Source organism: Cnephaeus nilssonii (assembly GCF_951640355.1).
Source record: "Cnephaeus nilssonii genome assembly, chromosome: 14".
Taxonomy (NCBI): Eukaryota; Metazoa; Chordata; class Mammalia; order Chiroptera; family Vespertilionidae; genus Cnephaeus; species Cnephaeus nilssonii.
In genome coordinates this window covers 8,978,630-9,001,686 of record NC_137085.1, presented here as the reverse complement: position 1 = coordinate 9,001,686, position 23,057 = coordinate 8,978,630, and the positions used below count along the sequence as shown (strand labels likewise).

Below are 23,057 nucleotides of genomic sequence, written 5' to 3'. Positions count from 1 at the left end.
CCCCCACAAAACACAAATTTCTCTGAGGAGGCAGAGGCAGCACAGCCTGAGAGGGGGGAGGAGAAAGGGGTGGGGGGTCAGGAGGGAGAGAGTGCTGGGCAGTGAGGTGAGATCGGACCCACAGGGGCCCCTGACTCCTGCCTGGAACCCTGGGCCCTGGGGAGACTGGGTGGGTCAGACCCCTCCTCCAGAATCCTCCTGGAGGAGGAGCAGCCTGGGAGGGCCTGGGTTGGGGGAGGAGGCGGGAGAGGAGGGAGGGAGGGAGGGCCGGGCCTCTGTCCACAGCATTAGTGCTGGTTGGAGGGAGAGGGGGGTACGGAGCCAGCCAGGCCGCCGGTTCCCATAGCTGCGGAGCAGAGCGTGCTGCCATGGCGCTGGCCAGGCCACGGCCCCGGGACCCCAGGCTCCCAGCCCCTTTCTTGCTGCTGCTGCTGCTCTGGGCCCCTGCCCTTGCCCTCCTGGCCGGTGAGTTGGGGCACAAGCCTTGGGGGGGACCTGGGCAGGCTCTGAGTCCCAAAGCAGACACCCAGGCCCTGGGGCTGTCCTTGCGGGTGCCAGCCCAACTCCAGGGCTGGGGTACAGGCCCGAGTTGTGAGGTGCGGAGGAGTGTGTTGCTGTGGGGTGCAGGCCTGAGTTGCGGGGTGCGGAGGAGTGTGTTGCTGTGGGCCACTGGAACTTGTGTAGAGGCAAATGTGTCCTGGGACTTGGGGCTGTTGTGTGTTGGGGGGCTTTGTGGGCCAGCTGTGATCTGGGTAATGGGGTGGGCTGTGTGTCTTAGGAGGGGTTTTGGAGTGGGGGTGCGGGGTTGTGAGGCCTGTGCTGGGTTGTGGGGTGCAGGTGGGGGTGTTTTAAAGTTGTGAGGGAGGATGAGCTGTGCTGGGTGAGCCTGGGTTGTGTCTGAGGCCTTCTCAGTGTGGTGCTGTGTCCTAGTGCGAGTTGTGGGGTGCAAGTTGTGCAGGGGGTTGAACTGTGTCATGGGGGCCTGGGGTGGGGGCAGCAGACCCAGCCTAGTGGATCGGGTTAGAGAAGGGGAAGGAGACCAGGGGAGCCTGGTCTCTGCCGACATCCCCCCATTTGTGCTTTCATCCCGCCTACACTGGGGGGACGCAGGTGCACTGGGGTCCCTGGGCTCCCTGGGGTGGCTGGGTCCTTGGGAACACGGTGCCCACAGCTGCCCCTGCCCAGGCATTCCCAGACGGAGCTGAAAGGGCTTCCTGAGCCGGACCCACTCGTCCAGCAGTTCCTGCTTTTGTCCAAGTAGGTTCACGTGTGCACGGGCCTGTTGCTCTTCCTGGGGGCCAGGGGGCCCTTTGTCTCGGTCACGATGGCTACTAGAGCCGGGCCTGGGTAGTCCCCCACCCCCACAACCACTGCTGGCGGAGGGAACCAAGCCTGGGCTCCCCTGTGGCTGAGGAGCCCCCACCTCCTCAGACTCCCAGGGTGCGGGGTCAGGACCACCTAGGCCACTTCCTCCAGCCTCTCAGGGGCCTGGTTCACAAGCCTTCATCTCCTCCTCATCCTCCTCCTCTCGCCGGGCCCTGGGGGGCATGAGGACCCCATTATGCAGTGGAGGAAAATGAGTCTCAGGGAGAGATAAGGGCTTATGAGCTGGGCCCCCAGGCATACCTGGGGCTCATGAGGGGAGCTGGGGCCTGCTCTCTGCACTGAGACAAGAAATCCTGGTCTGCGGATCTGGTCCTACAGTACACACACACACACACACACACACACGCACACGCACACGCACACCTGTGCACACACACATATACACACAAGTCACCTGTGCATACATATCAGTACAAACGCACACACACCCCTGCACGTGGGTGTGGCATGCACGAGGGCACACACCACCTCATGAACAGGTGTCCACACGTGTAGACCCACAGGACACACACTCACACACACACACACACACACTCACACATACCGACAGCAATGCGAGTGTGCCGACATGTGTGCATTCACACTCAGACACACATTCACGTGCACTTGGAGGCAGAGTGAGCACAGAGTAAACTGGTGCTACAGAAGGAAATGGCCTCACAGACACCCCGCACACTCACCCGCTGGGGTCTCCGAGGGCAGCCTTCCCCTTGGGATTTCTGCACAGGAAGCCCCCTCCCTGGGGGTCCCTGAAAGCTGAGGTGGGGGCACTGGCCTGACTGCCAGGCGTTGAGGGGCCGGGGACTGTATCACTTGAAAAGCCATTTCCATCCCAGAGGGCATGGGGGTGCTGGAGGCCCTGGGCCCCTGGCACTGTTGCCCACGCCTGCCAGGCCCTGCGCTTGGCCCCTCTCCTGAGCCCACGCTGCCACAAAGGCTCTGCCGGTTGCTAGGAGAGGACCAGGCATCTTGGAGGACAATGGGCACGCTGGGCTCTCACATCCCTCCTGCTCCCAGAACACCCAGGGAGCCCGGCTGACAAAGGGGCGGCCCTCCAGTCCCCAAGTCTGGCCCCTCCTCCAACCAGAGCTGATGGGGGCCTGCAGAACAGAGGCAGGGAGGGAAGAGCTGCTCGCAGGTGACCCAGTGCCAGGGTTTGCTGCATGGTCAGTGTTTGCCTTGAGTAAAGATATACGTAGACGAATGAATAAATCAACAGCATCAGCCACTATGTGGTCGGTGCTATGCTACTGGGCTAACATAATCCATTTCCTTCTCACCACAGCCCTGTGATACCCTCAGTTTACCAAGGAGGAAAGGAGGCCCAGAGAGGGTCGGTAACTTGCCCACAGTCACAGAGCTAGAGGGTGGCAGGGTGAGGATGCCACAGTGAGCTATGGCACCAGCCAACAGAGTCACCTCTCCTAGGCTAACCCCAAGGGCCGTATGAGACCTGATGAGAAAATACCCTGTTCTTCAACTGAGGTGCAGCATGGGATCCCCGGTTTCAGAAACTTTAGACGGAAGCCAGAAGCCACTGTAGTTAAAGGTGAAATAATGACACGTGGCCTGGTGGGCGGCAGGCCGGAGCCCCACCTGCTCCGTGGGACCCTCCCTGCGGGGAGTGCCTCCCTGGGGATCCCTGAAAGCTGGGGGTGGGGGGGGGGCACTGCAGGCATGAGCATTTTGGATGCCTAGTGCTCGGAGACCACAGTTTGGAAACTCCGGGACGTGCCAGTGCCAGGAACGGGGGAGAGGATGTGAATCCCCTACAGCTATTGTTGTGGTTACTGTTATCAGAATGATGCCTTTAACCTCAGGGGTAAATGTCTGTAAAAGAGGATCCCGGCTTCCCCGCCCTGTACTGTTACTCCGTCCTAGCCTTGGGGCCTTCTGCCAGGAGCTCGGTATCTAGGAGATCCTGGGTCGCTTCTTTTGAAAATGTTTTTCCTTCTGACTTTTAGATGAAGTCTGCTTATTACTTTTTAAATCCTCACCCGAGGATATGTTTTTATTGACTTTAGAGACAGGGGAAGGGAGAGGGAGAGAGACACATCTATTGCTCGCCTCCCATACCTACCCTGATGGGGGATCAAACCTGGGTATGTGCCCTGACGGGGAATCGAACCCTCAACCTTCCAGTGTCCGGGATGATGCGCCAACCAACTGACGAGTTAATAAAATCACATACATTCCAAGTGTGCAAGTCTATGATACTTCGTCTGTATATTGCATTGTGCGCCCAACACCTAAAGTCATTGGGTCGCTTTCTTAAGGATAGTCTCTCTCTTGCCTTGTCCAGACAAGACGCTTCCCCAAATCCACGCTCCAGAAACAGTTCTCATCAGGGGCTGGCCGTTTCCACCAGGCCTGTCAGACGTGCCCAGAAAAGCAGGCGTCACTGAACACTGAGGGAGGCCTGAGCCCAGGAGGATAGCTAACGGCCAGGATCTGGACAGACACACCGGGCTGCCCGCTCTGCCCAGGCACAGACTGGAACCTCCATGCTTTTTTTCTTTTTTAAATCCTTACCCGAGGATATGTTTTTATTAATTTTCATAGAGAGGAAGGGGAAGGGAAACAGTGATGTGAAACTTCAATAGGAGGGGTCCCCTGAAATGACTGGCTACTGAACCCACAACCTTTTTGTGTACTGGAGGGTGCTCCAACCACCTGAGCGCCCTGCTGGGGACCGAACCTCCATTCTTATGCTTGTGCATGGAGGCCCCGTCTGGTGCGGCGCCGGGAGGCCGGGCTGGAATGCACTGCACTGGCAGGACAGGGTGGCGATGTAAGTGGGCCCAGGGGGATTGCACATGCCCGGGAGGTGTGGGACATCTGTTCTCAGTTTTTTGGGGGATGATCCTGGGCAAGTTTACGACCTCTGAGTTAGAGAAACAGTTTTCTTAACAGCGCCCATGTCTTCCGTGTAAAGCGATATAATAACGTAGTAATAGATGCAAGATGTGTAGCACAGGCCAGAGCACAGAGTACATAGTACACACTCAGTAAACGGCTGCTGCTCTTATAATCCTGCCCTGTCCACGGAGAAATTCCCCTTTCCTTACCTTGCTGGTTCTGGGCCTTCCCAGGGCTGGGCAGCCGGTCTGAGGGGAGGGGCAATGTCCGTTAATCCGTCCCCTGCAGGTCGTCCCAGGCGGCCTTAGAGGTCAGCGGGGATTTGTAAAGATAAGCACAGGCCCCTCGTTACCCTGGCAACAGGCCCCGCCCCTCCTGCCGGGCCCCTGGGACGGCCCTCCTCTGCCCTGGGTCCTTACCTCCCCTCCCCTCAGCCCTGGGCTGGCCTGGCCTCCCCGGCTGGCTCCTGGGAGACAGAGCCCGAGGTCAGCAGTTCCCAAGCCCCACTGCACAAAGGAATCCCCGGGAGCGTGCTGCAATGCAGGTTCTGGGGCCCGGGGCCCAGAGGTTTGGAATCTCTAGGTCGGAGTGGGGCCCAGGAGTGGGAATCTTCACACAGGCCGAGGGGGCTGGGCTTGCCTTCCCGCCCCTCGTGGGCTGTGGGACTGGGTGGGCCTCATCTCTGAGCCTCTTTCCTCAACCGTGGCACGGAAGCCACAGCACCGCCCAACTCCTCGGGTAAACACGCAGGTTCACTGAGATGACACACGAGACACGGCTGCCCCTCGCGGCAGGCTTCTGGGGCTATTGCACGCCTCCCGGGACAGGCAGCTCCCTCCCTCTCTGCCTGGCTCTGACAGGGCGAACGCCTTCAGCCAGGCGGCGGGGCTCTGTCATTTAGGGCCACAGCCCACCTGCTCCCACCTTCCCACTCCCCCAGGCGCTGTGCGCCCAGCCTGCTCCCATGTGCTCGGAAAGGGCAAAGCTCCCGATTGGGGTGGGGTCCCTGGGGCCACACGGATGAGGGTGGCACCTTGCTGGAACGAAATGGCACAGGGCCCCGCAGCCAGAGCCCTTCACCTGGGACCTCTGATTTCTGCGCTCCCCCTCCTGCGCGAGGCTGGGTCAAGGGACCCTGATCATAACGGCCGGAGCCCTCACTGAGGGTCCCCTGGGTGCCAGGGCTTCACTCATGTCACCGCGGTGGCTCCTTACAACATCCTATGAGGTGGGCACTGTTAGCACCGGATCCATGCCGGGTCTGTCTGATGCCCAAACATGAGGGAGCTCAACTCACTCCCACCCCCTCAGATCATCTTCCCGCCCCCATCACGGCATCCAGCCCTGGGGACTGGCTCTAAACGGATCAGCCACAGCCACTCGGATGTGGAAAAGATGGGCTGCCCATAAGCCCCCGAGAGAGGCCCAAATACCCCCCTGGGGATGGATGCCCTGAGCTGGGGAGAGGAGCAGTGGGCAGAGGGGGGTCTCACAACATGGGAGTGAGCGAGCCCATGTTGAGCTGTACCAGGTGCTCCGGGTGCTCCGAGTGGGGGTGGCAGCGGGATTCTCTCCCTGCGCCTACTTATTGGTCAGTATTTCCATCTCCCTGTCCCCCATCCTGCTTGGCCCTGGCGGGGAAGGGTGGGGGTCGGCCAGTGGGCAGCCTGGCCTTGTGGAATGTGGATGACGCCTGAGAGGCTGCGGAGCCTTATCTGGGGGTCTTCACCAGGATGGGGGAGGGGAGGTGCAGGGCCTGGTTAGTGTCTGGATGACAACTTGGCCCGGGAAGGGGCACCTCTCAGAGCCCCAGGTGGGGAGGGGGGTGCCTCCTTGTTATGGGCGACTCCCCCTCCCCCATCCCTTACCAAGCTCCTACAAGCGGGGACTTGGCTGCAGTACCTGAGGCTTTGGATCCTATCACACCTTCTGAGGCACGGACCGTTAGCATCCCCTGTCGGACTGGGAGATGCAGCTCCGCAGGAGAAATGACTTGCCCACCGTCCCAGAGCTAGTAATTGCGCTGGGACCTAACCCAGGCTGTTTTACTCCAAGGCCTGAGTTCTTACTGTTGTTTCTCCAGAATTATACTGACAGGCTGGGAGGGAGGGAGGGAGGGAGGGGTGGAGGGAGGGGTGGAGGGAGGGAGGGAAGGAGGCTGGCTCTCTACCTGGCTTGGCTTCCAGATCAGTAGGTGACCCTCTAACAGGGAGCTCAGTGCAGGCAGCACAGCAGTGACCAGAGCCAGGGGTTCAGTCAGCAGGTCTCAATACCTGCCCTGTACCCTGTGACCTTAGCCAGGCTGCTGCTCAAGCATTTGCGGATGGGGGTACAGTGAGGGCCAGGGATCCTGTGAGAAGTTCCCAGAGCAGTGGGGTGGGGTGGGAAGAGGGGGAGGGGGGGGAAAGAAGGGCCTTTGAAGTCCTCCATCTTCGATTTCACTCAATTTCACGCAGGGATGGAGTTACCAGACCCCCAGCAGGAGTGGCGGAGGGGGCAGAGGGAAGAGCCCTGACCTGGGCCCTCTGGGAGGGAAAGGGCCATGGACAGGAGACCCCCACCCCCGTGGGGCTGACCCAAGGGGGGAGGCCTGGAAAGCCGGCCCAGCACGAACTTGCTGTGTGATGGCCTCTGGCAAGTCCTCCCTTTCTCTCCCGAGCCTCAGTCTGCCCTCTTGTAAAATGGGCATGACAGAGCCTGCCTCAAAGGGGCGCTGCAGGGATGTGAGACCGAGAGCGGGCTCCCAGGGTGGCTGTCTGCTCCCCCATCCTGAGTGGAGTAGCGTCCCAGGTCCTATTTTTCTGCTATGGAGGCGCTCCTGAGCCACTCCCAGTTCCGGGTGTAGCTGTGTGCAGCCTGCTGGGGCCTGGCTGGTAGAGCCACTGGCCCCCTCTCCATCCTACGGAGCGTGGACAGACCCTGCGGTTTTCCGTCTCCAGGGACCAGGGTGAGTGTGGGAGGGGAGTGCCCGGTAGCCCCTGCCCAGCCTGTCTCCTCTCTCTACAGGAACAGAGCCTTCAGGGGCTTGGAGTGCCTGTGCCTCGGACCCATGCTCTCCAGGGACCCAGTGCCAGGCTACGGAGAGCGGCTACACCTGCGGGCCCGCCGAGCCCCAGGGCTGTGCCGCCCAACCCTGCTACCACGGCGCTCTGTGTGTGCCCCAGGGCCCGGATCCCCACGACTTCCGCTGTTACTGTGTGCCCGGGTTCCAGGGCCCGCGCTGTGAGCTGGACATCGATGAGTGTGCCTCCCGGCCCTGCCGCCACGGGGCCACCTGCCGCAACCTGGCCGATCGCTACGAGTGCCACTGCCCCCTGGACTATGCAGGTACTGGCCCCGCTGTGCCCGGAGGAGGTTCTGTAACGCCAATCCCCCTGGCCCGGAGTGGGAAGGCACCAACTCAGCTTTGACTTTAGCGGAGACACCCCCACCTCCTTCCCAGGCATCCTGGCCGCTCTCGGGGACAGCCGCTCTAGGCCTCACCATAGAGCGGACGTCTCTGGGTGAGTGTGGATGTGTAGGCACTGGCACGGTGCCTGGCACACAAAAGGCACGGCACACGCGTCCCCCCAGTCCCTTCTAGAGTTCCGATACGTGCTGGGTGTGGACTGGACTGCAGCTATGCCTGGTGTGGCCTTCATGAGTACACACCTAGCGTTTCTCACGTCTACTCACTCCAGACCCATGTCCGCTGTGGTGCAGACACTGTCGCTCACCGGATGATTCTCGAGTATGAACACCCCTGGGATGGTTCAGACTGTAATGTGGACCCCCTTCCCTGGGTAGCCCCCAAACTCCAGCACAGAGACCAGCTGTACGGTGGACCTCATCCCAGGGGCCTCTGTGGTCTCCAGTGGGAAGGGGATGATGTATTTCCAAGGGCTTGCCCTGAGGAAAAGCTGGTTCCCTCCGTCAGAGTTTGGCCCCGTCCCAGTCCCATTCCTGCTCCAAGCAAGAGCATCGAAGTGAGCGCCTAGAAGCCGGGGAGGAGGACACAGCTGGGGAGAGGTCAGGTCTAGGGCAGTTGGGAGCCTGCAGTATGGACACTGGATTCAGACAACTCTCTCTGAGGGCAGAGGGCAGTTTGAGGTCACCTCAGAGCAATGGTCAGACAGGGGGGACTGAGTTCCAGGGGAGGGTGCTCAGAGGGAAGAGGCAGGGCTCGGCACACAGATGAACATGGACTCTGGAAGCGGGTTCCATGCGTCTTTCTCGGCATTTGAGAGCCTCGGTGCCTGGATATCTGAGTGAGGTCATGTGTGTGTCAGTATTTTCGGGTGTCCAGGCTCCCTGAATGCCTCTGTGCTAAAATGTTGTGTGTGTGTGTGTGTGTGTGTGTGTGTGAGAGTGCCGGCAGGTGTGTGCGCACTGTGAATGCTTTTTGGGTGAGATGTGAGCGAGTGCAGTGTCTGTGACTCATTTCTCTGCTCCTCCTCCCGTTCCCAGCCGGGCGGGGGAGGCTGGGATTCCAGGCCTGGGCCTAGCTCTGCCTGGCACAGAGGGTGGGAGTGGGGCCAGGGTAGCAGGCCTGCGGGATCACAGGAAGGAGGGGCTGTGTTTTGCGCTCCCTGAGCCAGGAAGGCGGTAAGGTTCCTGCAGGAGCCATCTGGGCCTCTGGGCCCCCATAACCAATCATTTCCCAGGATCCATCCCAGCTGGGGGGCAGGGGTAGGGCCACTGGAGTGTACAATGACTAACGTTGCAGTACATCTCCACACTGGGATTCCCCACCTCCCTTCACCTCCACAGCCTCCTCCCCTAAGGGCCACCCAGTCTTCTGGGTGTTGCCCAGGACTGAGGGGGGTTCCCAGGACTTGAACTTGCAGTTTTAAAAGCAAGACAATGCAGGGAAGACCAGAAGGAGTTGCTTACCCTACTCAGCATCTCCTGCCGGGGCGTGCTCCTCTCTGGGGTCCATCCTTACACCCTTTTCAAAGCCGGCAGAGTGAGCCTTTTAAAATGCAGATAGGAGCATGTAACTCAGCTGCTTAAAACTTGTAGGGTAAGCCCAGATTGTGCCCGGCCTCCCTGCCTCCCTGCCTCCCCTCCTCCCCTCTCCCCTTAGCTCCCTACGCTTTCTGCGCCGGCCATAGGGCATCAAGCCCGGCCCCAAGCAGGTGTTGACCAACAGTCTTTCTGGAACCCAACAGCCCCCCGCCCCCATCCTAGTCTATGAACGCCACCCAGGTCCTTCAGAAGGCTCTTCTTCCAAGAAGCCTTCCCTGACTCCCAATTCCCCAGGCCAAGATCCTGGCTCTTGCTTTCCCAGAATCCAGGACTTTCTCATTGTTGAGCTTATCAACATTAAAAACCAGTCCTCCCTTAGTTAACACTCACTTAATACCCACTTCCTGGCTAGATGCTCCTGAGCTCAGGGGAGCAGGGATGTCGGTCTTGTTTCTATCCTATTCCCACTGCGGGCGTGAGAAACACCTTCTCTGCGCGGATCCTCACCTTCCGCTCCTTGTCCTGGAACTGGTCCGAGCAGGCCTGACTCGGCCTCTTTTGCCCTCCCTCTCGGTGACCTGCCTCTGTCCGCGTCTCCGGCCCGTCCAGGCGTGAACTGCGAGGTGGAGGTGGACCAGTGCGCCTCGGCACCCTGCCTGCACGGGGGCTCCTGCCTGGACGGCGTGGGCTCCTACCGCTGCGTGTGCGCGCCGGGCTACGGGGGCGCCAGCTGCCAGCTGGACCTGGACGAGTGCCAGAGCCAGCCGTGCGCGCACGGGGGCGTGTGCCACGACCTGGTCAACGGGTGAGTGGGCGGCCGGGCGCCCGAAGGCGGGAAGGCCGCGCGTTGGGCCGGGGGACGCGGTGGAGGCAGTGGGGCTGCAGCCGAGTGCGTGCTCGCTCCAGGTTCCGGTGCGACTGCGGGGACACGGGCTACGAGGGCGCGCGCTGCGAGCAGGAGGTGCTGGAGTGCGCGTCGGCGCCCTGCGCGCACAACGCCACCTGCCTCGAGGGCCTCGGGAGCTTCCGCTGCCTCTGCTGGCCAGGTGCGTGGGCGCGGGACGCGGCGGGCGCATGCGTAGACTGGCGGGCGGGGCGCGGCCTGGGGCGGAGAAAGCGTGCACCAGTGCGCACGCGCCCTCAGTGGACCTAGCTGAGTGTGCGCACGTGATTGCAACCTCTCCAAGCCTCAGGCTTCTGATCTGCAAAATAGGGCTAATCATAGCACCTGCGCCCAGGGGAGCTCTGAGGAGGGTAAAGGCGTGATGACCACGAGGCCTTGGCCCGCGGCCTGGCACGTGCAGGGTGGTAATGCCAGTAAGATGCCGCTGAGCTGATTACGGCTGCCATAGGCATTCCTACCCCCTTTGAGGTGCCACTCTCTCAGGACATGCGTGACCATATTCTGAGCCGTTATCCTAGTGGTCGGCAAACTGCGGCTCGCGAGCCACATGCGGCTCTTTGGCCCCTTGAGTGTGGCTCTTCCACAAAATACCACGGCCTGGGCGAGTCTATTTTGAAGAAGTGGCGTTAGAAGAAGTTTAAGTTTACAAAATTTGGCTCTCAAAAGAAATTTCAATCTTTGTACTGTTGATATTTGGCTCTGTTGACTAATGAGTTTGCCGACCACTGTCCTAACCCGACCCTGGGCTGGGCTGGCGTCTGAGGGGGCGCGGGTGCTGCCCGAGGACTCCCTGTGACCTGAGGTCCCCGTGTGCGCGTCCCCAGGCTACAGCGGCGAGCGGTGTGAGGTGGACGAGGATGAGTGTGCGGCGGGCCCCTGCCAGCACGGGGGCCAATGCCTGCAGCGCTCCGACCCGGCCCTCTACGGGGGCGCCCAGGCCGCCTTCCCCGGCGCCTTCAGCTTCCGCCACGCTGCCGGCTTCCTGTGCCGCTGCCCTCCAGGCTTTGAGGGTGAGCTCCTACCCCTCTCCGGGGCGGAAGGTCCGCCAGGGTTCACATGCACCAGGAGGGGTGCCGGGGTGGGTCCCAGCGCCTCTCTCTGGGCCTCAGTCTCTCTGGCTATACAATGGGCCTTCCAGGTCCAGACCGGCTCTGAGGGCGCAGGTGGGAACGAGGCTGGGCCTCTTGCAGGGGACGACTGCAGCGTGGACGTGGACGAGTGTGCCTCGCGGCCATGCCTCCGTGGAGGCAGCTGCCAAGACCTGCCCAGCGGCTTTCAGTGTCACTGTCCACATGGCTACACAGGTGCTTGGGGGTGGGGTGGGCACTGGGGCGGGGCAAGGGCAGAGTTGGGGGGTCTGGGGTGGGAAGATTCCTCTGGCTGATGTATGGAGGCTGGATTGATGGGGATGAGGGAATTAGGGAGGAGGTGGGGATAGTGGCCCAGGTGCCATTCAAGTTGGGACCGAGCTGGGACCTGGGCGTTGGAGGTGGGAATGCAGGGAATAAACAGGCTGAGAGACATTTAGGAGGCCACCTACAGGTCCTGAGGTTAGCCAGGTGCGAGTGGAAGGTGTCAGGGATGCGGCTACATGTTTGTCCTGGGTGACGTTGGGTGGAGGACAGTGAGTGCAGCTTTGTCCGGAGTCTGTCTGAGGAGCACCCTCAGGAGGAACCTGGGTGGGGGCTGTTGGACAGGGACCTGGGGCCCGGGCTGTGGCCTGGGCTGGAGTCAGAGACGGAGGGTCAGAAGTGTAATCCTGACAGCCGGGTTGTCGGGGAGAATGTGTGGATGGGCACCTGACGTCAGAGGGCTGGGCAGAGGCCGAGGGGCCTGCAGGAGGGACAGAGGCCCTGGGGCCAGGCCAGGGAAGGTAGAAGGGGGGTGGTTACGGAGAGCTGGAGCCAGTGTCTGGAGAAGGATGAGCTTGACCTTGGGGGAGCTGGGGGTGCAGAAGCCTCTCCCGCCTCGGTGCAGCAGGTGCACAGACCCACAGACACCCTCCCACACGGACACTGGTGAACCCAAGGATCTCCTCACTCACCGCGTGTCCCTGCCGCTCTGGAATGCCTGTGGCACGTCCCCCACACGGCCCACATTCCTGCCCAGGCACGCTGCCTCCTCTGCCTGGCAGGGCTCCTGGACACAGGCTCCCCCGCCCAGGGGAAGGAGGTGGTGGTCACACCGTCGCCCCTACCCTTCGCCCACTCAAAGACCCTGGGGCTCAGTGTCTCCACCCTTGGGTGGCCAACTCCCTTGGGCGCCCCGTGGGCTGCGGTCCCCGAGTGCCTGGCACACAGTGGGCCCACCAAGCATGCCCTGCCTTTGAAGAGCATTCTCTGTGTATTTGTTACCCCTGACCACCGCCCCATGAAGTGGGGGTTTAAGTCCCCACCTTCCAGAGGAGGCCTTGGAGCCTTCAGAGAGGGAGTGTCACCCCCTCAGGTTCCCAGCTGATGGGTGACAGCGAGGTCAGATCTCTAAGGTCAGAGACCAGGACGGGGAATCCCGGCTGTGGGGCTGGGCTCCTTGCCACTGTCCACCCCCATTCTCCCTTTGGTTCGTGCTGGGCGTGGGGGAGGCCAGTGCCTGGCATTCCTGAGCAGGGTCTGGAGGAGGCAGCCAGCCCAGGCCGGGAGCGCTGCTCCCCAGCCTCGGCGGCCGCCCAGCCCTCTCAGACATCTGGGGAAATGCAATGGGGCTGCGGGCCCTGTGGACCTTCCTGGGGGGCCTGTGGCTCCTGGCAGGTACGGAGAATGGTGGCTTTGGGCGGGGGAGGTGGAGCTAGCTGTCCTCAGAAGGAGACTGTGCTGCTTGTGTGCTGACCGGGGCCAGGGTTCAAATCCCGCTGGCTTCTCTGGGCCTACGCCCCTCCAGCTGGGATACCGGAGCAGGGCTAGCCTTGGTTGCTTTGTGGAGTCTCGGGCTGAACTGGGGTTGGGCTGTGGCCTCTTGACCTAAGCTAGGGCCAGAGCGCCTGGCATGGGAGCTCTGGGAGGGAGGGTGAGGTGGTCCCTTCACGGCTTGTATGGGGCCTTGGGAGGTTAGAGCCTGGGGGCTACCTGGAGTGCCACAGGTGCCTACCCCCCTCTACTTGCTCCTCCCGTCACCACTCTGTCCACAAAAGCCATGCTAGGCCCCTTGCTGGGTGCCAACGCTATACTCACGCCCCTGGAGACAGATACTTGCGGATAGAGCTGCCCAGACAGATACTTTCAATACGCAGTCCTGGATTGCTGTGCCTGGATGTGGACAGGGAGTTGGGAGTGACACACTAGCTTGGGGTTGGGAGTCGGAGAACGCCACCGAGGGGACTGGCCCTTTGAATTTGGGCTTTGTAGAATGAATAGGAGTTTGAAAGGCAGGGTAAGGGAGGAGGAGGCATTGCAAGCAGAGGGAACAGTGTGAGCAAAGCCCCAGAGGCAGGACTTTCCAGGAAAAGCTCGGAGGGACAGGCAGTTCAAGGTTTGTAGGGAGCAGGGTTGAGACTTGAGTGCCTGGTTGTGCCCAGCCCAAGAGGAACCTCGAATGCCAGGGTGAGTGATTGGACCTTCAGCCGCAGAGGAACCGGGCGGGTGATCTTTAGAACCAGATCTCTGGCTGCTTGTGGAGACGGATGGCAGAAGGGTTCTGAAGTCAGGCAGGTGAGGCAGGAGAGGTGGGGTGGCAGATTGGACAGTATTTAGGGGATTGAACCCACAGGGTGTGGAGAGAAAGGGGTATCCCGGGTTGCAACCTCTGGGGATCTTAGGGGGCCACGAAAAACCCTTTGGAAATTGGGAATTGGTTTGGTTGATAGGAACTGAGGTCCTGGTCCCAGGAAGCTTGCAAGCTCTGGGTCCAGACTGTGGTTCTGGCCTTGGGTGCTGAGCCTTGGCCTCGTCTCTCCTGAAGGCCTGACATGTCAGGAGGAAGTGGACGAATGCCTGTCGGAGCCTTGCCTCCATGGTGGGACCTGTGTTGACATCATGGCAGGCTACACCTGCCGGTGCCCGGAGGACTGGGGGGCGCATGACTGTTCCGTGCAGCTCACTGGCTGCCAGGGCCACACGTGCCCACCGGCTGCTACCTGCATCCCTACCTTTGAGTCTGGAGTCCACAGTTATGTCTGCCGCTGCCCACCTGGTACCCATGGACCTTCTTGTGGCCAGAACACCACCTTCTCCATGGTGGCTGGGAACCCGGTGCGGGTGCCAGGACCAGCTGGTGGGCCCCTGGGTCTGGCACTGAGGTTTCGCACCACCCTACCTGCCGGTGCCTTGGCCACGCGCACTGATGCCCAGCACGGCTTGGAGCTGGAGCTGGCGCTGGCGGCAGCCACACTTCAGGCCACGCTCCGGAGCCACGGCAATACTGTTCTAGTCCTGAGGCTGCCAGACCTGGCCCTAAATGACGGCCACTGGCACCGAGTGGAGGTGACACTCCGCCTCGAGGTCCTGGAGCTGCGGCTCTGGCACGAGGGCTGCCCTGCCCAGCTCTGCATGGCCTCCAGCTCTGTGCCCCAGGCTCCTACAGCTGCCCCGGCCACGCCGCCTGCCGGGTTCCGCTCTGTCCAGCTGGGTGGAGCAGGCTTTGCGGGCTGCCTCCAGGACGTACATGTGGACGGGCACCTCCTGCTGCCTGAAGATCTTGGGGAGAATGTCCTCCTCGGCTGCAAGCGCCACGAGCAGTGCCAGCCTCTGTCCTGTGCCCACGGAGGGGCCTGCGTGGACCTGTGGACTCGCTTCCATTGCGACTGCCCCCGGCCCTACAGTGGACCCACGTGTGCTGATGGTGAGGCGTGCGCCAGGTGGGCCCAGGGCAGAGGCCGTGCCTCCCCCCGCCCACACGCCTCATGCCCGGCCCCCTCTCTCCCTGCAGAGGTTCCTGCAGCCACATTTGGCTTGGGGGGCACCCTGAGTTCTGCATCCTTCCTGGTCCATCAGCTGCCAGGCCCCAACCTCACGGTGTCCTTCCTCCTCCGCACTCGGGAACCTGCCGGCCTGCTGCTCCAACTTGCCAACGAGTCCGCAGCTGTCCTGACCGTGTTCCTGAGCGAGGGCCAGGTCCGGGCCGAGGGGCTGGGCAGTCCTGCTCTGGTGCTCCCCGGACCCTGGGACGATGGGCTCCGCCACCTGGTGACACTCAGCTTCCGGTCTGACCAGCTGCAGGGCGTGGGGCTGCAGGTGCATGTGGGTGGGCGACTCCTCCCTGCTGACGCCCAGCCTTGGGGTGGGCCCTTCCGAGGCTGCCTCCAGGACCTGCGACTCAATGGCCTCCACCTCCCCTTCTTCCCGCTGCCGCCGGGGAACTCAAGCCAGCCCAGCGAGCTGGGCAGCGGGCGGTCCTGGAACCTCACCGCGGGCTGTGTCTCCGAGGACGTGTGCAGTGTGAGTGCTCTGGACAGGGGGCGGGTCCCTCTCCGCCCTGCCTCTCTGGGTCAGCACGTCTTTCTCCTGGTGAGGAAAGCACTCTGCCCAAGGTGCCCCCGTTAGAGACGGGCAGCGAAGGGCTCATATTCAGCTCCTCTCTGGCCCCGCGGCTCCGGCCCTCTGGTCCTTTTCTGAGACAGACACCCTGACCCAGGCGAGGGCCAGCTAAGCCTCTCTGCAGGAACTGTGTGGGGGGACAGGGACCCACGTGGCTCACGAACAAAGACCAGCCCTGGAATTGGAATAGCCTGGGTGTGAACTCTGGCTCCTCTACTTACTGGCTGGGTGACGCAGGCAAGTGGCTTCTCCTCTCTGAGCCTCAGTTTCCTCACCTGTAAAGTGGAGATAGTGACTTCCACTCCATTTGTCGGAGGAGGTAATGTGTCTCCAGTAGGTGCTCAGTTAAGGACCAGTGCAGGGACGGTCATGCGACTGCAGGCCTGAGCCAACCCCTGTCCTGATTCTCCTGTAGCCCAACCCCTGTCTCAATGGTGGGACCTGCCTGGTCACCTGGAATGACTTCCACTGCACCTGCCCTGCCAACTTCACAGGGCCCACGTGTGCCCAGCAGCTGTGGTGTCCTGGCCAGCCCTGCCTCCCGCCTGCCACCTGTGAGGAGGTCCCTGGTGGCTTTGTCTGTGAGTGTGTGCCCTGGGCATCCCACATGCTGGGTGCTGGACACTCAGGCTAGGTTCGACCCCGCCCCTAACCTCAGGGCTCACAGTAGACCAGGATGCCAACAGTTCCAGCCCAGTGTAGCTGGGCCACTGCATCCAGCAGGACAAGCTTTTTGGAGGAAGTGAGCATTCGTTAGATTTTCAAGGTCAAATAAAACTCTGACCTGGCATAGGGCAGGACATATCATGGAGGGGAAAGAGCATGTGCAAAGGCCCTGAGGTCTAGAAGAACAATTTTGACACAAGTACAGGTATGGGATGGCTAGGTGGCCAGGGGCCTTGAATGTTGGGTCAGGCAGCTCAGGACTTTTTCCCAAGGGCGGTGGGGGTGCCACGGGAGGGTTTTAGGTTGGAGAAAGACATGATTTGCATTTTTAAAAGCTGACTGCATTTCATTAAAACGCATGATCAACATTTAAAAATCTGCATGAAAAAAAAATGACTTCCTGCAGTGGAGCGTAGGCCTCCGTGATGAGACCAGGCACCTTCAGGAGGCGGGAAAGGGGAGAGGAAGGGGCAGATTTTTCGAGGGGTTATTGTTGCCCGGCCTGCTCCCTGGAGGGCAGGGTGGGCGCAGTCTGGAGGAGGGGAATTGTAAGGGGTGGCAGTGCAGGTGGGGCCGCAGATTCTGGGGTTAGATGGTAGGTGGCTGTGTGTTGCTTCTCCCCATCCTCCACCCACCCTCGATGGGCGGTGGGCGTAGAGGCGGCAGGTGGCATCGCCTGCGTGTCGGGGTTGGGGTGGGTGGGTGCCTGCCCGGAGGCCCTCACCAACGCTCCCGCTCTCCGCAGGTGTGGCGGAAGCCACGTTCCGCGAGGGCCCTCCGGTCCCGTTCAGCGGACACAACGCATCGTCGGGACCCGAGCTCAGCGGCCTCTCGCTCGCCTTCCGCACACGCGACTTGGAGGCCGGGCTGCTGCGCGCCGCCGCGGGCCCCCTGGCCGCGGTCTGGCTGGCCGTCCACAACGGCTCGCTGGTGGCGGGCGTGCGCAGCGGCCGCGGGCTGCCGGGCGCAGTGCTGCCGGCTCCCGGGCCGCGCGTGGCCACCGGCGCCTGGCACCGCGTGCGCCTGGCCATGGAGCGCCCCACGGCCGCGGCGTCGCGCTGGCTGCTCTGGCTGGATGGCGCGGCGACGCCGGTGGCGCTGCGCGGCCTGGCCGGCGACCTCGCTTTCCTGCGCGGCCCGGGCGCCGCGCGCGTCCTGCTGGCCGAGAACTTCACCGGCTGCCTGGGCCGCGTGGCGCTCGGCGGCCTCCCGCTGCCCCTGGCGCGCCCGCGGCCGGGCGTCGCCCCCGGGTCCCGAGAGCACTTCGCCGCCTGGCCCGGCGCGCCGGCCCCGCGCCTCGGCTGCCGCGGCGAGCCCGTGTGCGTCCCCTCGCCCTGCCTGCACGGCGGCGCCTGCCGCGACCTCTTCGACGCCTTCGCCTGCGTCTGCGGCCCCGGCTGGGGGGGCCCGCGCTGCGAGGCCCGCGCCGACCCGTGTCGCTCGGCGCCCTGCCTCCGCGGCCGCTGCCACGCGCGCCCCGACGGCGGATTCCTGTGCCGCTGCCCGGAGGGCTTCGCGGGCCCGCGCTGCAGGTCGGTGACCCGGGCGGGTGGGCGCGCGCGGGCGGGAGAGGCGGGCCGGAGGGGAGGACCCTGGACGGTGGGCAGGGAATCCGAGGGCCCGGCTGGGTCTGTGGGCCGGCCCCTTCCCCTCTGAGCCTCCTGCCCTCGTTGTGAATGGGAACCACAGTCCCCTAGACTTGCCAGGTAAAGGACACGCCGATAAATTTGAATTTCAGATAAGCAGCGCTCTGTGGAGGGGTGAAGGGTGGGGAACCCAGAGCTGGTCTTGGAAGAAAACCTTGAAGGAGCTTTCCTGCCCACCCACCCACCCACCCACCCACCATTGTTAGTCCCCTGGGAGGGAGGCAGAGTGAGACGGTCCCCTCTTCATTCTTGGTTCGAGGCCCCAGTCCTTTGGAGCCAAGGTTATGGAGGGCTGTCTGTTGGAGGCCGTACCTCCCTGGGTCCCCCACCCGCCCCCCCAGGAATGTCAGGCCCCGCTGTTGTGCTAAGGAATGCACTTTTGTTCCGAGCAGAGTCCTTCCATTTTGTCAGCTTCTCAAAGGCCTGGACCCTGGGAAGATCCCTGGTCTGGGTGGGGGTGGGGCTGGACAGCCCTGTGTCCCATCCCCGCCACCTCAGACACCACGTGCCCGACTGATACTAGGGACGATAGGAGGTGGGCCCTGAGTTCCACAGATGCCAACACAGAGGCTCCGGTGGCCTGTGATCGAGGGGCTGAGGGTGGGCAAGCCCCCGGCGCCCTGCCCCAGTCCAGCCTGTTTTCTCCCCAGGTTGCCTGTCCTGCCAGAGGGGTGCAGCCTGAATGCCACCTGCCTCAATGGCAGCCCGTGTGAGGGTGGGCCTCAGGGTGCCAACTGCAGCTGCCAGGAGGGCTTTGCTGGCCAGAGGTGGGTTTGGGGCGGGGCCTGGGAAGCGGCCGGTGAGTGTGGAGAGCTGGGCAGGGTGGGTGAGGGGGGTACTCACCGCCTGAGGCCTCACTGTCATCACATGCCTGACAGCCCCCCACCCCCCGTCACTTTCTGGGGCTTCCACCCTCTGCTCTGCAGACCCTGCAGGGAAGGGGTTGCCTGGTGGGGTTTCTTGGAGCCCCTTGCACAGGCCACCTGCGCCAGGACCGCCTGGGAGGCTGTAAAGGTGCAGGTTCTGGGCCCACCGCACACGGGCTCTCCCGTGCTGCTGGCGGAGAGAGTCATTCTCGGTCACAAATGCGGGGCAGAGGTGGCGGCCAGTGATGGAGATCACGTTCAGCCTCGGCACCGGCAGGGCCCAGCCAGGCGGAGACAGTGAATGGATGAGCTTCGGTGCCTGGGAAGGGGGCTTGAGGAGCCGAGGATGGCAGCTGGGGGAGCCAGAGGCAGCATGGGAGGAAGCAGGTTCCTCCCCCCACCCTCTTCTCTGCCCCCCAGGTGTCAGCTCTCCTGTGAAGCCAACCCCTGCCTGAATGGGGGCACCTGCCGGGCGGCTGCTGGGGCGTATGAATGCGTCTGCAGCGCAAGGTTCTCGGGCCAGTTCTGTGAAGTGGTGGTGAGTTGTGCCAGAGGCTGGGGGTTTTGGTCTTTATTAGATGATGTTGTGGGGCGGGGGGTGGTGGTGGTGGTGGTGCCGCACCTGGAGCTGTTCCTGGACCAACCCTGTCGTGGGGTGGGCAGCAGCAGGGAGGCCCAGGTCCCTTCCATGAACCGCACCCAGGAGGCATTTTCACTCCAGGGAGAGCCCCGAGGTCCCCACCATCACCCTGGGGCCTGGCAGTGAAATAGTTGGGCTCCATCAAGCCCGATTTGGGGCAGGATTCAGGACCCACAGGATCTTGGAATTCAGGGATTTAGGTTGGTGAACAGAGGCTGTACTCTCCGGGGGTTTCTAGAGTAGGAAGATTTGAGGAGCCCAGGATTCTGAGCCAGAGGGAGCTTGGCCCCTGACCCCAGGACACTCAGCTGCAGAGGGGCCCACGGGCAGCTTGAGCTTGAACCTCCCTCTGGTGGGCTCCCCACTAAGGGGCGGAGCTGGCCCTGCAGGCATGAGCCCACAGTGGGTGCTGGCTGCAGGGGAGGTGGGCAGGGAAGTCTGGGCAGGAGCCTTGATCTCCGCAGGCTTCTGGCAGCCTGGGTCATAAACCTGCACACTCCCTCTGCTTCTGGGGACTGTTTCCTTTCAAGTGGAACTTTTACAGCCTCTGGCTCCCCCACCCACCTTCCCAGAGCCCAGGGAGATAATGGCTTTACAGCTCCCCCAGAAGTGCCTGGGTGGCGGCTGGTGAGGGCCCACTTTTATCTGCAGCCTCGGACCCTTCTCCAGGGCTGTGTGCTGGGCCTGGGACCCAGGTCTCCCGGGCCTGCGAGGCCTCTCGGGACAGAGGGAGACCTGTGGCTCTGGAATCCTGGATTTCTGTGATTCCGGAACTTCAGAATTCCAGCCTTGCAGAATCCTTGATGGGGAAACCCTGAGAGGCTGGGGAGATGGAGAGGAGGGCCCCCCAAAGCCTGTTCTAGCTTCCATGGAGGTGGGGGGCGGAGGGGCGGGGGGAAGGCCCTGCTGGATTCTGAGTTCGCCATCAGCGAGTCAGCCTCTCCGGCTGTTGCCTAAGATTCTCCCACTTTGGGGTTAAGCCTGGTCTCCGTGGTCACTTTCAAACACCAGGCCACCCTTCAGGATGGGGAGGGAGCCAGTCCCCATCGCCTCAGATTGAACGAGTTTATCGTCGGGAGGAGGAGCCAAATGGCACTGAGGCCCCCCTGGCCAGTGACAGAAGGGCCTTGACCGGGATTGAAAGCCGCAGGATGGCAGCGTGGTGTTGGGGGCAGATGGAGAAGTGCCCGTCCTGGCTTGCCACCAACTAGTCACGCGTCTGGGGAGTCTGGGCAAAGCCTGTTTTCTCACCTACTACCCACCTAACATGCAGGCCCTGCTCCCTGCTTTTTGGGGAACACCAGGGAACAGATAAACCAGACTCGGAGCTCCCGGAAGTGAGGGAGGGCTCTCCCTGCTGCTGCACCGCGTGCTGTGAGGTTTCTGAGCCGTCCACGCGCTGTGCTGAGCTTGGCCGGGTGGTCAATGAACTCTTCTCTCCTTCCAGCCAGAACCCTTTGTCATATAGGAGTCTCCTGGCAGTCGCTCTGACGGGCGGCTCCCTGGCACCTGCTTGTACACCCCCAGGGCCAGGTCTCACTGCCTCCCAGGGAAGCCTGTGAGCGCTCATTTCCTCCCAGCAAGTCCTGCGCCCCCTCTGCTCTCTCCTCCCCTCCCTTACCTGAGGCCTCCTCGTCCTGTCTCCTGCAGAAGGACCTGCCGCTGCCACTGCCGTTCCCGCTGCTGGAGGTGGCAGTGCCTGCAGCCTGCGCCTGCCTCCTCCTCCTCCTCCTGGGCCTCCTCTCAGGGATCCTGGCGGCCAGAAAGCGCCGCCAGTCGGAGGGCACCTACAGCCCGAGCCAGCAGGAGGTGGCCGGGGCGCGGCTGGAGATGGACAGTGTCCTCAAGGTGCCGCCCGAGGAGAGACTCATCTAGGCCTGCCGCCGGCGCCGCACCTGAGGCCACGGACAGTTTCCACCTGGAGACCCTCGGAGGCCGCCTCCAGGAGGCTTTGGGACGTGCTGCCCCTTCCAGGCCGTGGGAGCTGCTGCGGGGCCCAGCAGACCTGCTGGGGAAGTGTCCCCTCTGCTGGCACCCCCTGCCTCTGTCCCACCGTGGACTGAGGAAGAGGGGGGCACTCAGGGCAGCAGAGAGGGCCTGGCAAGGGTGGGCGAATCCATCGGACCCACCAGGCCGTGCCTCAGCAGCTGTGCAGGGCAGGGCAGGGCACACGTGGTGCACAGGGTGTGTTCAGAGGTGTGTGTGTGTGTGTGTGTGTGTGTGTGTGCACAGTATGGGTGTGTACCTGGGGACTGTTGATCTGCAGATATGGGTGTGTGTGCTGGACTGGGCTCGTGGGCGTGTCCACGTCTTCGCTGTGTGTGCAGGTGACTGTAGTGGGTGCAGGCCACCCCACGAGGGGACGGCTGGGCGGTGGGGACAACCTTCACCGCTCGGGCAGGGGCAAGCCAAGGGCACACACTCTCGTGGAGGCCAGGCCAGGGCTTGCCCAAGGACCAAGGCCCCAGCTCCCAATCTCCCTCTGGGGGCAGCTGGGGAATCGGGGAGGCCATAGCCAGCGGCCAGGTGGCTCCTGGCTCCCTGAACGAATGCTGCTTCAGAGCCTGTCTGCAGGACAGACCACAGCCAGGGCAGAGGAGGAGGAGGCGGGGATGCTGCTGGCGTCTGGGCCAGGCGGCCTCCTCAGGGCCTGTCACCTGGAGAGGGGAGAGCAGCCTGCCCGCCCCCCCCCGCCCCAGGCAGGGCTGTGAGGGTCAGCGGGGACGACAGTGGGAAAGAACCTGAAGTCACTAAAGTCTGCTCTGCTGTGAAGGCCGTCGGGGTGTCCTCTTAGGTGTCCGGAGTGGAGGGAAAGACGGGGAAGGGGCCTCCCTGGGGGTGATGAGGAGGAAGGAGCAGCCCTCCCCCACCCAGCTCTGGGCTCCCAGCTCTTCTGCGGGGACCACTCCGTCACCTGCAGCCCAGGCCCCCTCTAAAGGCTCTGGGGGACCCGGGGGAGGCCCTCGGTTGTGTGAGTCACACAGGCAGGAACTTGGCTTCCCTCTTCTCCTCGGTGCTGCCCTCACACTGGGGTCTCTGATCCCCGAGGGGAACCTACCTGCCTGAGTGCTTGGCCTCCGCAGAGCTTCACAGCCCTTTCGTCCTGCCTGTGTCCCAGGCCAGTGCCTCCTGTGCCAGCGTGCCAAGGCCAGGACGCCCCTTTACACTCTTAGAGGCTCACTTGACCCTGCTCCTGAGAGGCAGAGTCAGATCTGAGGTGGAGCCGGGGGTGATGGGAGAGGGGCTGGAGATGAGGGTGCAGGTGGCGGAGGTGGGTGGGAAGGGCCGTGAACACTAGGGAAAGGGGCTTACCCTGCAATGGGGGGGCCACCTTTCCCCATGGTTCCTGGGAAGGGAGGGAGGAAACTTCTGGTACCAACCACGGAGCCACAGCACTGCTGTGGTTAGGATTTGGCCCTTTGTTCCTACGGAATCCTAAAAAAAGATATTTTATGTGGAACCCCAACATATAAAATCTGGGCCATTCTTTTTTATGGGGAGCCCCATGGTTTCCTCTTTGCTCCTAAGGCACCTGTTTCTCAAGGCAGCCTGAGGGCTCTGGGACCTCCAGAGACCTCCCTGCCCCATCAGATACCTCTGAGACGGTCTGGCCGACACAAATAGGAAATGAGAAATCAGGTCAAAATGCTCACAATTTCCTGCATGTCTCAGATG

General features: G+C 62.5%; 1 protein-coding gene across 1 annotated transcript; it reads left to right on the top strand.

Moving 5' to 3' along the window:
* The first annotated feature begins 338 nt into the window (after positions 1-338).
* CRB2 (crumbs cell polarity complex component 2) lies at positions 339-22,888 on the top strand. The gene is made up of 13 exons (XM_079791003.1): positions 339-465; positions 7,252-7,572; positions 9,802-9,997; positions 10,099-10,238; positions 10,921-11,106; positions 11,287-11,400; positions 13,991-14,869; positions 14,957-15,465; positions 15,980-16,145; positions 16,976-17,762; positions 18,527-18,643; positions 19,163-19,280; positions 21,033-22,888. The coding sequence occupies exons 1-13, from the start codon at positions 369-371 to the stop codon at positions 21,255-21,257; spliced, it is 3,855 nt and encodes a 1,284-aa protein (XP_079647129.1). The 5' UTR covers positions 339-368; the 3' UTR covers positions 21,258-22,888.
* The last annotated feature ends 169 nt before the right edge of the window (positions 22,889-23,057 follow it).

Coding starts and splice junctions, on each gene's coding strand:
- CRB2 (XM_079791003.1), top strand. CDS start 369: ATGGCGCTGGCCAGGCCACGGCCCCGGGACCCCAGGCTCCCAGCCCCT. Junction 10,239..10,920: donor CCGCTGCCTCTGCTGGCCAG/GTGCGTGGGCGC, acceptor GCGCGTCCCCAG/GCTACAGCGGCGAGCGGTGT. Junction 17,763..18,526: donor TTCGCGGGCCCGCGCTGCAG/GTCGGTGACCCG, acceptor TTTTCTCCCCAG/GTTGCCTGTCCTGCCAGAGG.